At 46.3% G+C, this 15,933-nt stretch overlaps 2 protein-coding genes across 5 annotated transcripts in view; both read left to right on the plus strand.

The window, feature by feature from the left end:
• RARG (retinoic acid receptor gamma) overlaps window positions 1-2,433 on the plus strand; it is a 128,357-nt gene extending 125,924 nt beyond the window's left edge. For all 4 annotated transcript variants that reach the window (XM_053373185.1, XM_053373194.1, XM_053373206.1 and 1 more), the window contains one exon: window positions 21-2,433. In XM_053373185.1, the coding sequence (XP_053229160.1) occupies window positions 21-217 (197 nt within the window). In that variant the 3' untranslated portion in view covers window positions 218-2,433. The remainder of the gene's footprint in view (window positions 1-20) is intronic.
• Window positions 2,434-11,845: 9,412 nt separating this feature from the next.
• Window positions 11,846-15,933, plus strand: part of ITGB7 (integrin subunit beta 7) — a 52,479-nt gene continuing 48,391 nt past the window's right edge. Inside the window, exons 1-2 of the mRNA XM_053373140.1 lie at window positions 11,846-12,088; window positions 14,966-15,322. Of these exons, the coding sequence (XP_053229115.1) occupies window positions 12,047-12,088; window positions 14,966-15,322 (399 nt within the window). The 5' untranslated portion in view covers window positions 11,846-12,046. The remainder of the gene's footprint in view (window positions 12,089-14,965; window positions 15,323-15,933) is intronic.

A 15,933-nucleotide genomic window follows, 5' to 3' on the forward strand; every position in this document is an offset into this window, starting at 1 on the left:
CCCCCTTCTCCCCCAAACAGGGGCCGAACGAGCCATCACCCTTAAGATGGAGATTCCTGGTCCCATGCCACCGCTCATCCGAGAGATGCTGGAAAACCCCGAGATGTTTGAAGACGAGTTGTCGCAGCCCCCGCCCCTGGCAGAACCCCCCAGCTCTGAGGAGAGCCCTGCAGATGCCAAGAGCCAGGAGGAGGAGGAAGAAGAGGAGGCCCCCTAGCACCTCAAAGAGAGCCAGGATCTAGGCTAGGAAAGGCCGGGAGAAGGAAAAAAAGAAAACCCTTTCCACATCTATCTCCTCCGTCCTTCCCACTGCCCATTTCCTCCAGGACTCTTTGCCTTAATATTCCGGCCTTTCCTGCAGGCCGCCGGAGTTGGGTGTCACGGCAACAACTATGGGGGGCTCCACATTCCCCCCTCTTCGGCTGCGTTTGGTGACTTCTCGGCCGGTGTTGGATGCCTCTTGCCTTAAACCTTTCCCCCCGCGGGGCCCTTGGATGTATATTCTAAACTTGCCTTTGCCCCTCAAACCCCAGGGCTCTGCCAAAAGCCCCAGGCCGCCTGCCCAGTTGCGTCGGGCACCCTCAAGCCAAATATCCGGGACCTGCGAAAGCCCCCAAGGGGCTTGGACTGGGAGACCTCTCCTTTCAAAACGGGAGGAGCTCCCACTGTGCAATCCGCCCCCCTCGCACTCCTGACTGTGGGAAGAGGGGCGCCTCGAGAGCCGAGAGAGACTCTGCGACGTGTGCCCCCAAACACACACCACACCGCGCTCCTGGCCTCCTCCCTCGTGACCCGGTCCACCGTCCCAGCTGGATGCGAACTGTACCCTCCCAAGCCAGGAACCCAGGCATCCGGGACACTATTTATTCTAGTCTCTGGAGGCGGGTAGAGGGATGGCATTTCTCTCCCGCATCCCCAAATGCACACAAGGATCTTGGACCAATGACTATGTGGGATGGGGAGAGTGAAGCCAGGATTTCAGCATACATATATATATCCCTGTTGTGGGGTTTTTTGACATGTGTGTGCGTGTTCATGACCATCTCTTGCAGATTCCAAGGGGTTGTGGAGTCTTTGTTTTTGAGGGAGGTGAGTTTCACGGGCTGGGGGTGTGTGTCTTTTTTTGTTTTTTGTTAGCTGTATAAAGCGCTAATGTTTTATTGTTTGGGGCAGAAATCAATCCCGTATCAGGTGTGTGTGTGTGTGTGTGTAGGAGGGGGTGGGGGAGAAGAGGGGCAGCAGTCCGTCCTTCCTCCTCCCTCCCAAGGCAGAGGGGGGGCAACAGGGGGTGTGTGGCTTGCTGTCTCTGTTCTCGCTTGGGATGCTTTTGACCCCGGTGCTAAGGATTCTGGGAAACAGACCCCAAAGGACACTAGATACCAAAGATATTGAGGAAAGGGTGAGGGTCGGGGGTGCCAGAGCTGCAGACTTGAACCCATTTCCTGTCCCTCAGGGCCCTCTGCTGCCCCCTCCCCACAACCTCCCCCCTCCCCAGGGAGAACCAGCCGCTCTCTGCTAAGGTTGTGTGGAAAGGGGGACTTGGCGGGGAGGTGCGGGACACTGTTTACCTTAACTGGCAAAGTTTTCTTCCCCAGCACTTTGATAAAGGGGAAGGGACGGGTCACTCCTACTATAGGAAGCTTTGTTTCCCCTTCTCCAAGGCCTAAGATGGGGAGGAGACCTGCTTTGCTCCACAGCTCCAATGGACCAAATATGGAAAATGCTCTTTCTTCTCCTCCCCAGAGGGCAAAAGACTTGCAGAAAGCGTCTCCCACCTCCCCTTCCCTGTGCTCCTAGCAATACAAAAGGAACCAAACCCGAACACTACAAGAAGCCAGGGTTGGGGAGGGTGGCATCGCACCAGCACCCTTTTGCTGATGTTCCGCCATTGGCAGCTGCGATTCCATCTCACCCTACATCTGCTTCATCAGTGGGAGGAGAGAGAAACAAAAGCCTCCCCTCTGCTGTTTTGGGAATGAGAGCTGAAGGTTCTGCTGCCCCTTGCTGGCCATGAATGGGGCAAGGCTTTTGGCGGATTTATTTATTTGCCTATGTTTACACCAGGGGGGTGGGTAGCACAAAGAGTTGCACCTTCACCCCCACCCCAGAGCAGGCGATGAGGCGGGTAGAACAGCGCCCCCACCCCAAGGAACGAGAGGCTCTGCCGAAAACTGCCTTGGCTTCTTCCCCCAGTCATTTTAAGCTGCCAAAATGAAATAAAACGAATTAATGAAATAAATACCCCAGGCCTTAAGATGAGGGTCTGTTTGTTGTGGGGCGGGATGGAGAAGAGGCTGAAGCCCTTCCGTGATGTTTACAGACCAGCTTTCCATGGTGTTTTAGAGGAATCTGTCCTGCCCCTGCACTCCCAGCTGTGCCGCAGAAGAGGGGACTTTTCTATTTTTGCAAAATAAAGCGACGGAAACTCAAAAACACGGCTTTTGAATTTTATTTGGCTCTCAGACAGTGCGTGTGCTCGTGTCTCTCTGTGTGTTTTTTACCCCGCTCCAAATTTTAAAAACTGCATAGAATTTGCATCCTGGTGTGGTGTGGAACAGCAGCATTTTCTGAGACCCACCGCCAGAGGCTGAAACAACAGCCATCCATTTCTGGATCAAGGCAAGTCTGGATTACATAACCTTTGTTTCGTAATAGTTCTGCTTTCCTTAGCAACCCATTCTGACAGTAGCCTAGAAAATGTTCCAAATACTGTATTTTTCGCTCTATAGGATGCACTTTCCCCACTCCAAAAATTAAGGGGAAATGTATGTGCGTCCTATAGAGCAAATGCAGGCTCCTTGGCTTCAGCGATAGCAACGCGAAGCCTCCGAAGCCCAGAGGGAGCGCTCCCTCCGCGCTCCTTGGCTTTGCATTGCTTTCGCTGAAGCCTGGAGAGCAAGACGGGTCGAGTTCCCGCTGCGCTCCACAGGCTTCGGGTTCCTTTTGCTGAAGCCGGGAGAGCAAGACTCTCCTGGCTTCAGCAGAGAGGGAGAGCTGCGCAGCGCCCCTTCAGCCAAGCGGGAGGAGAAATGGAAGGGGCTCCGTTTCTCCTGCCGCTTCGCTGAAGGGGCGCTGAGCAGAGATGGGGAGAATTTTTTTTTCTTGTTCTCCCCCTCTAAAACAAGGTGCGTCCTATGGTCCAATGCGTCCTATAGAGCGAAAAATACGGTAAGCAATAACTCAGCAAGGCTTAGGCTTACCTCTTGGTTGTTTCCGACACCTACGATTTGAAAACATGTTAATTAATAATCATTAATATGTTTTTCATTTCTGTATAGGGTGTCCAGCTCGGTCAGTTATGGCAAACCTGTGTCACTACAAATGTCGCTGGACTACAACTCCCATCATCCCTGACATTCGGCCATGTCGGCTGGGGGCTGATGGGAGATGGAGTCCAGAAACGTCTAGAGGTCGCCATGTTCCCCATATATCAGCTAGGTCGATTGAGACAAAATTCATGGAAGGTAGACCTACTGAGCAACAGCGATTCACGAAAACAACTAACGAAACCTCAATGGGGAGAAAGTGTGGAACAGCAGTTGTTTGAGGAGAACACAGCATGGACAAGAGTACTGATGGAGCTCTCAGTATTTTGTGGGAAGGGTTCAGTCCCATGGCAGAACTTTAGGCTTGCACAATTAAAGTGCTGTGGTGTCCTAAGCACACAAATCCACCATTTAAAAAAACAAAACAAAAAAACCCCAGTATTTAGGAAACTAATGAGAAAATGCACTAGAAGTGTGGGATGAACCGAAAAGCATGTAAACTCCCCACAAGCAAATCTGGAGAAAAGCTCATTGCTGTATAACAACCCCACAAATTTACAGATTAGCACCTTGAAATAGAATCATAGAATCATAGAGTTGGAAGAGACCACAAGGGCCATCGAGTCCAACCCCCTGCCAAGCAGGAAACACCATCAGAGCACTCCTGACATATGGTTGTCAAGCCTCTGCTTAAAGACCTCCAAAGAAGGAGACTCCACCACACTCCTTGGCAGCAAATTCCACTGTCGAACAGCTCTTACTGTCAGGAAGTTCTTCCTAATGTTTAGGTGGAATCTTCTTTCCTGCAGTTTGGATCCATTGCTCCGTGTCCGCTTCTCTGGAGCAGCAGAAAACAACCTTTCTCCCTCCTCTATGTGACATCCTTTTATATATTTGAACATGGCTATCATATCACCCCTTAACCTCCTTTTCTCCAGGCTAAACATGCCCAGCTCCCTTAGCCGCTCCTCATAAGGCATCGTTTCCAGGCCTTTGACCATTTTGGTTGCCCTCCTCTGGACACGTTCCAGTTTGTCAGTGTCCTTCTTGAACTGTGGCGCCCAGAACTGGACACAGTACTCCAGGTGAGGTCTGACCAGAGCAGAATACAGTGGCACTATTACTTCCCTTGATCTAGATGCTATACTCCTATTGATGCAGCCCAGAATTGCATTGGCTTTTTTAGCTGCCGTGTCACACTGTTGGCTCATGTCAAGTTTGTGGTTGACCAAGACTCCTAGATCCTTTTCACATGTACTGCTCTCAAGCCAGGTGTCACCCATCTTGTATTTGTGCCTCTCATTTTTTTTGCCCAGTGCAATACTTTACATTTCTCCCTGTTAAAATTCATCTTGTTTGTTTTGGCCCAGTTCTCCAATCTGTCAAGGTCGTTTTGAAGTGTGATCCTGTCCTCTGGGGTGTTAGCCACCCCTCCCAGTTTGGTGTCATCTGCAAATTTGATCAGGATACCCTTGAGTCCATCATCCAAGTCATTGATAAAGATGTTGAATAAGACCGGGCCCAAGACAGAACCCTGTGGCACCCCACTAGTCACTCTTCTCCAGGATGAAGAGGAACCATTGATGAGCACCCTTTGGGTTCGGTCAGTCAGCCAGTTACAAATCCACTGAGTGGTAGCAAAGTCAAGACCGCATTTTACCAGCTTCTTTACAAGAATATCATGGGGGACCTTGTCAAATGCCTTGCTGAAATCAAGGTAGGCTACATCCACTGCGTTCCCTTCATCTACCAGGCTTGTAATTCTGTCAAAAAACGAGATCAGGTTAGTCTGACATGACTTATTTTTCAGAAATCCATGCTGACTATTGGTGATCACAGCAATCCTTTCTAGGTGCTCACAGACTGTTTGCTTAATGATCTGCTCCAGAATCTTCCCTGGTATTGATGTCAGACTGACTGGGCGGTAATTATTTGGGTCCTCTCTTTTCCCCTTTTTGAAAATAGTGACAACATTTGCCCTCCTCCAGTCTGCCGGGACTTCGCCTGTTCTCCAGGAATTCTCAAAGATGACTGCCAGTGGTTCTGAGATCCCATCTGCCAGTTCTTTTAATACTCTTGGATGCAGTTCATCTGGCCCTGGAGACTTGAATACATCTAAACTAGCCAAGTATTCTTGTACTATCTCCTTAGTTATTCTGGGCTGTGTTTCCTCTGCTGAATCATTTGCTCCAAATTCTTCAGGTCGGGCATTGTTTTCTTTATCAGAGAAGACTGAGGCAAAGAAGGCATTGAGGAGTTCAGCCCTTTCTCTGTCCCCTGTTTGCATTTCACCATCTTCTCCTCTGAGTTTCTTTGTTCTTTCTTCTCCACTGTTTCTTTGTTCTTCCTTTTGCTACGAACATACCCATAAAAGCCTTTTTTGTTGCTTTTAACCTCTCTAGCAAGCCTGAGTTCATTCTGTGCTTTAGCTTTTCTGACTTTGTGTCTACACGTGCTGGCTATTTGTTTGAATTCCTCTTTGGTGGTTTCCCCCCTTTTCCATTTTTTGTACACATCCTTTTTTAATCTTAACTCAGTTAAAAGTTCTTTAGATAGCCACCCTGGCTTCTTTAGGCACCTTCCATGTTTCTGCATCATTGGTATTGCCTGAAGTTGTGCTTTTACTATCTCCCTCTTAACAAACTCCCAGCCATCATGAACTCCCTTTCCTTTTAGTATTAGTCTCCATGGGATCTCACCCAGCACTTCCCTAAGTTTTATGAAGTCGGCTTTCTTAAAGTCAAGAAATTGAGTCCTAGAATGCTTGGCTGCTCCTTTCCGCTGTATAGTAAACTTCAGAAGAGCATGATCACTCGCGCCTAATGATCCTTCCACTTCTACCCCACTAACCAGGTCATCAACATTGGTTAGGACCAGATCTAAAATGGCTATTCCTCTTGTTGCTTCTCCCACTTTCTGGACAATGAAGTTGTCTGCAAGGCCAGTGAGGAATCTGTTTGACCTTATGCTCTTGGCTGAGTTTGACATCCAACAAATATCCGGGTAATTGAAGTCCCCCATTACTACTATCTCCCTTCCTTTTGCATGCTTGGCCATCTGTTCCAGGAAGGCATCATCTATGTCCTCCGTTTGGCTTGGGGATCTATAGTAAACTCCCACAATGAGGTCTCTGTTATTCTGCTCTCCCTTAATTTTGACCCAAATGCTCTCACTTTGGCTTTGAGGTTCTAAATCTTGGATCTCTTCACAGGTATACACATCCCTGACATATAACGCCACTCCTCCTCCTTTCTTGTCTGGTCTGTTTCTCTGAAATAGATTATATCCCTCCATTATTACATTCCAATCGTGGGACTTATCCCACCAGGTTTCAGTGATGCCTATTATGTCATATTTAGTTTGCTGTACCAAGAGCTCAAGCTCATCTTGTTTATTTCCCATGCTTTGCGCATTAGTGTACAGACATTGAAGTCCATTAATCATTCCCCCGTGTCTCTTATTTAAGGATTTTTTCCTCCCACCACTAGGTCTGCGTGCTGTTTGCTCCATTTGGTCTATGACATTTAGATGATCATCTTCATCAATTGATAGACTCCTACCTTCAGGAGCACTGTCTCCCTCCCCCACATTAGTCAGTTTAAAGCCCTCCTGATGAGGTTTCTGAGATTTTTGGCAAAAACATTCCTCCCAACTGTTGTGAGGTGCAGCCCATCGCTTGCCAGAAGTCCATCTTCAAGAAACTGCAGTCCATGATCTAAGAATCCAAACCGCTCCTGTTTACACCATTTGCGAAGCCAGCTGTTCACTTCCACTATTTTTCGCTCTCTCCCTGGGCCACGTCGTTCAACTGGGAGGACAGATGAGATGACAATTTGTGCATTTAATTGCTTCAATTTCCTGCCCAGAGCCTCATAGTCTCTTTTGATCTTCTGGAGGCTATTGCTTGCAGTGTCATTGGTTCCCACATGAACCAAGAGGAAGGGGTATTTGTCAGTGGGTTTAATGATTCCTTGGAGTCGTTCAGTTACATCTTGGATCTTAGCCCCGGGGAGACAGCACACTTCCCGAGACATCTTGTCAGGCCCACAGATCACTGCTTCTGTTCCCCTCAGTAGGGAATCCCCTATCACCACTACACGCCTCCTCTTAGGTTTGGTCGGGGTTCTTCCATGAGCTGTCCGTTCCAAGGTCGCCTGCACATTCCCTGAGGACTGACTTTGCTGCTCGCCTTCATATACCTGATCGACTGTAATGAGGGAGAGATCCTCAAATGGAGTTTGCTCTTCGTCTTCCATGCTAGGGGAGAGGACCTCAAAGCGATTGTGTATTTCTAAACAATCAGAGCGAACCCTGGGCCTCCTACTTCTTTGAGTCACGTTTCTCCATATATCTGGCTCCTGTGTTGGTGAACTAGCCTCGTTCTCAGGGGAGTCCCCTGTCTCCTCCTTGGTGGAGACGGTGTGTTTAATCTCAAGTGATATTTGCACATTGTACTTGGCAGAGAGTGGTGGGGATGGTTTCAGCCAGCACACATTACCTGTCTGGTTTTCCTGACACTACAAAAATGCCCATTTCCTTTCGGATGGCAGCTGCTTTGAGGGGGAATGCATCAAACAAAAGCATTTCTCAATAAATAACAGGGCAGCTCTGTATCACAGGTAATGTCATGCGTGCACAGATTCAAAAGCCATCTGGCAGGAGCACACTGGAGCCAGGGCAATGTGTGCACAACCCTAGTCTAACCTCTGTGTTAGCCTTCTGCAAGCAAATCGGGATGGATGCTCAATAAATAGACCTGGAGGACCCTTGAAACAATTCTGAGTCTTGCCTGCTCTGCTTCGCTGTGTGAAAAAGCATCTGCCAGCTGATTTGCAGGCTTCCATCCTCCTGAAATATGTAGCTATAAGTGCACTATTTTTACAACAAGATTCTGCACAAGAAGCCCCTGCCTGCACGCTCCTTGCAATAAGCACAAAAAAGGGGAATGATTGAATTACAGTATGGCAACCTCCAGGCAAACATGGGTGTAGTTTTACTATTTGTCCACTTGGTGGTGGCAGTGTTGCTGTGGTGGCTGGCAACATGCCACGTGAAACATCTCTCTAGATTGAGCTACATTTTACAAAGCAAAACGTGTTGTTGCAGGTGGAAGGAGCATCTGAAATATAAATGTAACCACTGAAAACGGCATACCCTTCAACATTTCTCTGATAAAAATAGGGATGGCGCTGTGGGTTAAACCATAGAGCCTAGGACTTGCCGATCAGAAGGTCGGCGGTTCGAATCCCCGCGACGGGGTGAGCTCCCGTTGCTCGGTCCCTGCTCCTGCCAACCTAGCAGTTCGAAAGCACATCAAAGTGCAAGTAGATAAATAGGTACCGCTCTGGCGGGAAGGTAAACGGCGTTTCCGTGCGCTGCTCTGGTTCGCCAGAAGCGGCTTAGTCATGCTGGCCACATGACCCGGAAGCTGTACACCGGCTCCCTCGACCAATAAAGCGAGATGAGCGCTGCAACACAAGAGTCATCCGCGACTGGACCTAATGGTCAGGGGTCCCTTTACCTTTACCTATTCCATAATAATAATAGTATTATTTGTACCCCACCCATCTGACTGGCTTGCCCGAACCACTCTGGACAGCTTCCAACATACAATGGACCTTTGAGTTACATACTGCTCTGGATACAAACCCTCTGGATGGCAAACCTGGAAGTGTATACTTCTGGGTTTCACTGCACGCGCATCTGCAGAAACACACTGCGCACCACGAATGTGCACAGAAGCGCTCTATTGTGCCATGTGCGTGCTCAGAAGTGGCACCTCCAGTTATGGACGTTTCAGGTTAAGTACAGACCCCAGAACGTATTTAATTTGTATCTGGAGGGTCCACTGTATATAAAAACAATAAAACATTAAACATTTTAAAAAAGCCACTTCCCTATACAGTGGTACCTCGGGTTACAGACGCTTCAGGTTACAGACTCCGCTAACCCAGAAATAGTACCTCAGGTTAAGAACTTTGCTTCAGGATGAGAACAGAAATCGTGCGGCGGCAACAGGAGGCCCCATTAGCTAAAGTGGTACCTCAGGTTAAGAATGGACCTCCAGAACGAATTAAGTTCTTAACCCAAGGTACAGTGCTGCCTTCAGATGTCTTCTAAAGGTTGTATAGTTACTTATCACCTTGGCTCGGGTGTCTCATAATTCCACACCCTCCAACATTTCTCTGATGAAAATAGGGATTCATAAGCGAAAGTGGGATATTTGGGGATCAAATCAGAAACCAGGACGGCTTCTTTAAATCCAGGACTGTCCCGGGAAATAGGGACACTTGGAAGGTCTGAATACAGTTGTGATGAACGGCAAGCAGGGTGTGGTTAGTCACCAGCCAAAATCAGTAATGGAAAGGGAAAGTTTACGTTTGGTTGATGCAGCAGATCTCTCTGATATGCAAACAAATCCTGATGCAAGGATGGAACGAAAGGAAGTGTGTCAGAAGCCCTTTCATTGCTTTCACAGGGGTGCCTCAACCTGTGATTCACTCTTTGATTATGCCAATAAATCTGATGCAGAAATGAATTACAAAATTGCTATATTATTATTATTATTTATAAATTTTTATTAGAAATTTTATTTACAACATAACACAAACCCCCCACTCCCCAGCACAGAAATCCACCCCCATCAGACACAATCATAACAAACAACTAGCATAATATACAACAGTACAACCAACCAAATAAAAGACTTCCTTTATCCTGTTTCTGGCATCCTTATTTACTTCTTATAAGCAGTTTCCTTTATGAATAATTATTAAGATTTTTCTAATTATAACTTAAATATCCACAAATTCTCCTGCAGACATTAATCGAAACAAGTCCAGGTATGAATTTTAGGGCACTGTTTTGTGAAGTATTCTCTGCATTTCCCCCATGCTTTCTGAAATTCTTGTCTAGTATGATCTCTAATTGCCTCTGTTAATCTAGCCAGTTCAACAGTTTGTCTTGCCATTCCATTTTTGTTGGCACAATTTCTTTTTTCCAGTTTTTAGCAATTAGGATCCTTGCCGCTCCTGTGGCATAGAGGAATATTTTCTGATCTTCTCTTGCTATACCTGTGTCCATTATCCTTAGTAGAAAAGCTTCTGTATTTTTTATAAAGTTATACTTAAACATTTTTTTAAGCTTGTCATATAGTATATTCCAGAAGCTTTTGATTTTTTCACAGGTCCACCAAACATGTATAAGTGTCCCCTCTGTTTTACCACACCTCCAGCACAGATTTGTACAAAACTGCTATATTAGAATCAACCTCATCTTACTGAGAGTCACTGCTACCAGAGGGACTTACCCTCCGCCAGGGCTGTAGCAACAAACTAATTTTCCCTGCAAAGTGAGGCTTCAAAAGGAAATTCATTTGGAATTTTGTCATTTCCTCATAACCTACAGAAAAATCTAAGCATCAATGTGTGTTTTTGTGCCTATGGAGCAGAAACACAGGAACTGAATATGAACAACTATGATTAAATCCTGAAGCTTTCCCCAGACTTATAACCAGTTCATTCATTAACATCCCATGTAAAAAAGGATTTTTATTGAAAGATTTTCATGGATAACAAAGGTAAAAATAGCACCTCTGGTTTCAGTTCAGAGAAACCAGAGACATTGCTCTCAGGCATTGTGAGTTTGTGGGGAGATAATGGAGATCTTTCTTTCTTTTCCATAGTACATTTGTGGAGTTTTGTGTTTAAGAGGCGAGTTGATGAAGACTATAGGAACATGAAGTGCAATGGAAAACCAAATCACAAACTCCTTGAACTAAATGACCTGCATGTGAACCAGTATCAGAAGAATTAAGGATATTATTAGCACACAATGAATAAAAGTTATCGGCAGGTTTAAAAAAGGAAAGGAAAAAAAGGGCACGCTGTAACTAGGAAGTGAAAAAACACCTGCAGCTTATTTCCCCTAACATTCAGTTTTAAACCTCTGTTACATGCCACTAAAACACACACACACACAAACCAAACTGGTCAAGAAATCCCAAATTATTTCAGAATTCATTGTTTTCACTGCACAGTGGTGCTGAGGGCATGTCCGTGAGAAGCCTGCCCATGTCGTAGTAATTGCACAAAAAGCCTCCTATCGTACATTTTGGAGGGCAATTAGAAAAAATTAAGAGCCACAGCCACTTCTCAAGCCACACCCTTGCTTGGGTTTACTTCATATTCTCATTGGCTGCATACCTTTAAATAACCGGAGGCCCTCGCCTCAAAGAACCCTGGGAGTTAGTGAAGGATGCTGGGAAATGCAGCTCTGGTTGGGGCAAACTCCTGGTTCCCAGGAGCCATGAGGGGTGTGAGCAACCCCCCCCCCCAATCCTTGAGTGCCTTTGCATGGCTGGCCTGTGTCCTTGCACCGTGGCCATGATCCCTGCTTTCCTGCAAGGAGGAGATGCGGGTAGAGGGGCGTAGGAACCTCTGGATTTTTGCATGGAGGGAACAGAGACTCCTTTACTGTTATGTACTGAGTTGAATAGGATCCAAAATGCAGCAGTATGTTTGGGCCTAGAACAATAGGATTCAGAATGCAGCAGTCTGATTGGTCCTAGAACAATAGGATCCAGAATGCAGCAGTCTGATTGGTCCGCAGGAGTCACCCAATCCAACTCCAGGTGGAAGTGAACCCGCAACCTGATTGGCCTACAGGTGAATCCCGGAATTAGCCAATCACGTGGGGCCCATTGTGTAAATAATGTATATAAAGCAGACATTCTGGGGGAACTTCCATTCCTCCTCACCACTATGAGCTGAATAAAGAGCATGAAATCCACACTCGACTCCAAGTATATTTCATTTACAAAGGTAAGAGACCCATGCCTTGCCCATTTCTGGCCTGCTGTGTGCAGCCCCTGGCAAGCTGCCTGGGAGGGAATGCAGCCTCTAGGCTGAGGAAAGCCCCCCCCCCCCCGTCCCTGGGTTGCAAAAAAATGCCCTCCCCATCGGCTGCCTTCCATTTGGGGACTTCCCAGCCCAAACCTCATACATTTAGCTTCTTACTTAAGATGGATGCTGAAAGAATGTTTATGGGGTATGGGGGTGGGGAAAGAAACCATCCCTTAAAAAAAAAAATGTAAGCAGCCGTCCTGCCGTTTCCATAATCCCACAGGATAATTTAAAAGAGCCAGTGGTTTCTAAACTTTCAGTTTGGATTGGAAGAAGTTTAAGGAATATTAGAAAAGATACATGAATATTTCAATCTTAGAATAGCTCTGGAAGTGGACACAGGCTGTAGGGTTAGAAGCAGAAGATAGTGTATTTTAAAATAGTATTATTTGTAAGTGATAAAATGTGTGGTTTTTTATGGTTAAAGTAAGTGTGATAGAAAAAAAAAGATGGTTAGAAATTACGATATATGTAAACTGCTAAAGATGAAGTAAAATGAAAATCAGAGAGATAGGACTTGGGGAAACCCACTTAACAATGTTTAGAAAAACAAAGATATGACAAGAATTTGTTTGTGTTGTTTGTTGTTTCTGTTTGTGTTCTTTATTTGTGTTATAAAATGAATAATTTTTTTTTGGGGGGGGGGACTTTCAGTTTGAGCCTGTGGGGGCTTTTGAGTGGGTGGAACTGAGTGAGTCAGAGTTTTTGGGAGGACAACTATTCTGGGGAAGCATATTATTATTATTATTATTATATTTATTATTTATTTATTATTAAAAAACCCAACAGCTCAGAAATATTCCTACTCCAAAGCCAGTAACTGAACTTGCAAATTTAAAACCACACACAATCCCAGTTAGAGGGAGCTCAGCCCATCCTGGCTACAGCTGTGCCCTCAGCTGCAGACTTAACAAGCATTTATTTAAGTATTTACCACATATATTTTGTACAACTAAGCTGTTTCTTTGTTTTGAGAGTCACTGTGGTTGAGAAACCTCTCTCACAAAGATAGGCAATATACCAAATGGCGGCAGGTGGCTGATTGCTTCACCTGCCAATTCTAGGTATTTTTTACTAACTGAAATCCAAAATGCCTCGGTAATACTAGTTGCTGAAATTGCGCTTCTAAGGTTGTGTCACAGAACAGCTCAAGAACTTGTTTCTGCGGCTTGTATCTCAATTGCAGTGACTCTGTGTCCACAATGAACAATGGTTGTGTTCAGTGTATATACCTCCAGACAATTCTGCTTTTTAGCTTGTGGTTCTTGTGAGCTACAAAGGAAGAATGCTGTGGTGTGCTGAGTTCTCTGTATGTTTGCATGTCGTGAGGTAGATTTTTGTGTGTGGGTGAGGGAATTTTTTTGTGGTTTCTATTCTGAAGAACAGAAGTGAACCTCTGCATTCTAGTCCTCCATTCTGCGAGAAGTCTAGACAGGCCTAGAAACAGACTAGAACGTGAATGGCGTGTCCTTACTCCACAGAGAGGTCCATTACTACAGGCACAGCTATTGGAAGGTGAAGCATACGGTTGGCCAGAAATATATTTCCTGTTGAAAAAGGTTCTTCCCCTTCTCCCGCCACTTTGCAGCAAGCATGGAAAATGATAAAACCAGCATAAAGCACCGCCCTGGCTATCAGTGTTTGAAATTAGTCAGGTGCATTTCACACCAGGCTTTTCGAACACTTGCGACCAAGTAAAGATGTCTGGGTACCAGGATGGCACCTGACATTTCCGCCATCTTCAGGTACATTCCCTGGGGATAATTGGATCTAGGCTGTTTTCACACACTAATACCCGGTCCTGTAGAATTCTATCAGTTACATTTTAGCAGCACAATTGGAATGAATTTCTGGAACCAAAATGTTTTTTCTGTGCAGCCTGAGCAGGAGCAGTCACCATTAAGAAAAAATAGTGGTGCTGTGGGTTAAACCACAGAGCCTAGGACTTGCCGATCAGAAGGTCGGCGGTTCGAATCCCCGCGACGGGGTGAGCTCCCGTTGCTCGGTCCCTGCTCCTGCCAACCTAGCAGTTCAAAAGCATGTCAAAGTGCAAGTAGATAAATAGATACCGCTCCAGCGGGAAAGTAAATGGTGTTTCTGTGTGCTGCTCTGGTTCGCCAGAAGCAGCTTAGTCATGCTGGCCACATGACCCGGAAGCTGCACGTTGGCTCCCTCGGCCAATAAAGCGAGATGAGCGCCACAACCCCAGAGTCGGCCACGACTAGACCTAATGGTCAGGGGTCCCTTTATCTTTACCTAGGCCAATATATATATGTGGACTGTCCCTGGATCAAGTTACTTTTTTCCCTTTAAGTTCTCAAAGTTCTTAATCTAGCTCAAGGTTGACACCTGAACAAGCCAGATGTTTAGCTGAGAATCAATCACAATCAGTCCATCATTTGAAAAACCTCTTTAGAGCCATCTTGCCCCAAAATGGCAACTAGACATTCCTTTTTGGCAACTACAGTGGTACCTCGGGTTAAGAACTTAATTCGTTCTGGAGGTCTGTTCTTAACCTGAAACTGTTCTTAACCTGAAGTACCAGTTTAGCTAATGGGGCCTCCCACCGCCCCGCGATTTCTGTTCTCATCCTGAAGCAAAGTTTTTAACCCGAGGTACTATTTCTGGGTTAGCGGAGTCTGTACCCTGAAGCATCTGTAACCTGAGGTACCACTGCATGACTTTAGTTTAAGGGACCATTTGGTGCCTAGCTTATATATATCCGAGTTTCTAACACTGCTGTCTATGCTCCTTAAGAAACACACCTCAATCTGGGCCTCTTTTCTCCCTTATCAGCCGTTTTGTCCTTGCCCAGCTTCTCTTTCTCTGCCTCAGCTCTCGGTCTCCTCCCGCCTTCCAAGCCGCCTGTTCTTCCACTGCATGACCTTCGAGGCTTCCTCTCAACAGCCTTCAGAAGAAAAGAAAAGACGCACGCAAATCAAGTTGTCACTTGCGAGCAGTAGAGCTGAAGGCGACGGGAGGAAGTGCCTCTGGCCAGCCCTCTTGCTGTTCCTTCAAGCTTGGGAAAACAGCCCCAAGAAGGCAGGGAACCCAAGAAGGCTTTGCTGTTCTTCCAAACCACTGTGCATCTTCTGCTCCAGTTTTGGTGATCAGACGTTTGCTTTTGGAACTAGCATGCATCAACATCGAACCGTGAGTTTGTCTTGGTTGCCTGCAAGGTTTTTTGCTTGCTTGTTTTGAGAAGGGACAAAAGCATTGAGTCATGGAACTGTGGATACAGCAACAAATGGGTAGCGCTGCCAGGTGACCAGAAAAAAAAACCCCAGCAACCTGCAAACTGTGCTGGTCTGTTCTTGTGTGCAGAAATCCAACTTGGCAATGATCAGCGGCTAAGGTTTGTGTATTGAGCTGCAGCAACCTTGAACAAGCTGGCAATCTTACAGACAGAGGTCCTAATAATGAGGGTGCAGGGAGGGGAGGCCTTTGCTATCTGTAAGGAGCAGTTAAAGACCTATCTGCTTATCCAGGCACCTAGCTCGTAAATATCTCCCCCCACTTTCCTTCTTTGTTTTGGTGCCACACCCTTTCCCTCTGATCTTCAGGATGGTATAACTTTGTGAAGTTTTCTGGCATTAGGTAAAACATGGCCGTAGCCCTCCAGATGTTGTTGTTTAGTCGTTTAGTCTTGTCCGACTCTTTGTGACTCCATGGACCAGAGCATGCCAGGCACTCCTGTCTTCCACTGCCTCCCGCAGTTTGGTCAAACTCATTTTGATAGCTTCGAGAGCACTGTCCAGCCATCT

This window comes from Podarcis raffonei, chromosome 2 (genome assembly GCF_027172205.1).
Source record: "Podarcis raffonei isolate rPodRaf1 chromosome 2, rPodRaf1.pri, whole genome shotgun sequence".
NCBI lineage: Eukaryota > Metazoa > Chordata > Lepidosauria > Squamata > Lacertidae > Podarcis > Podarcis raffonei.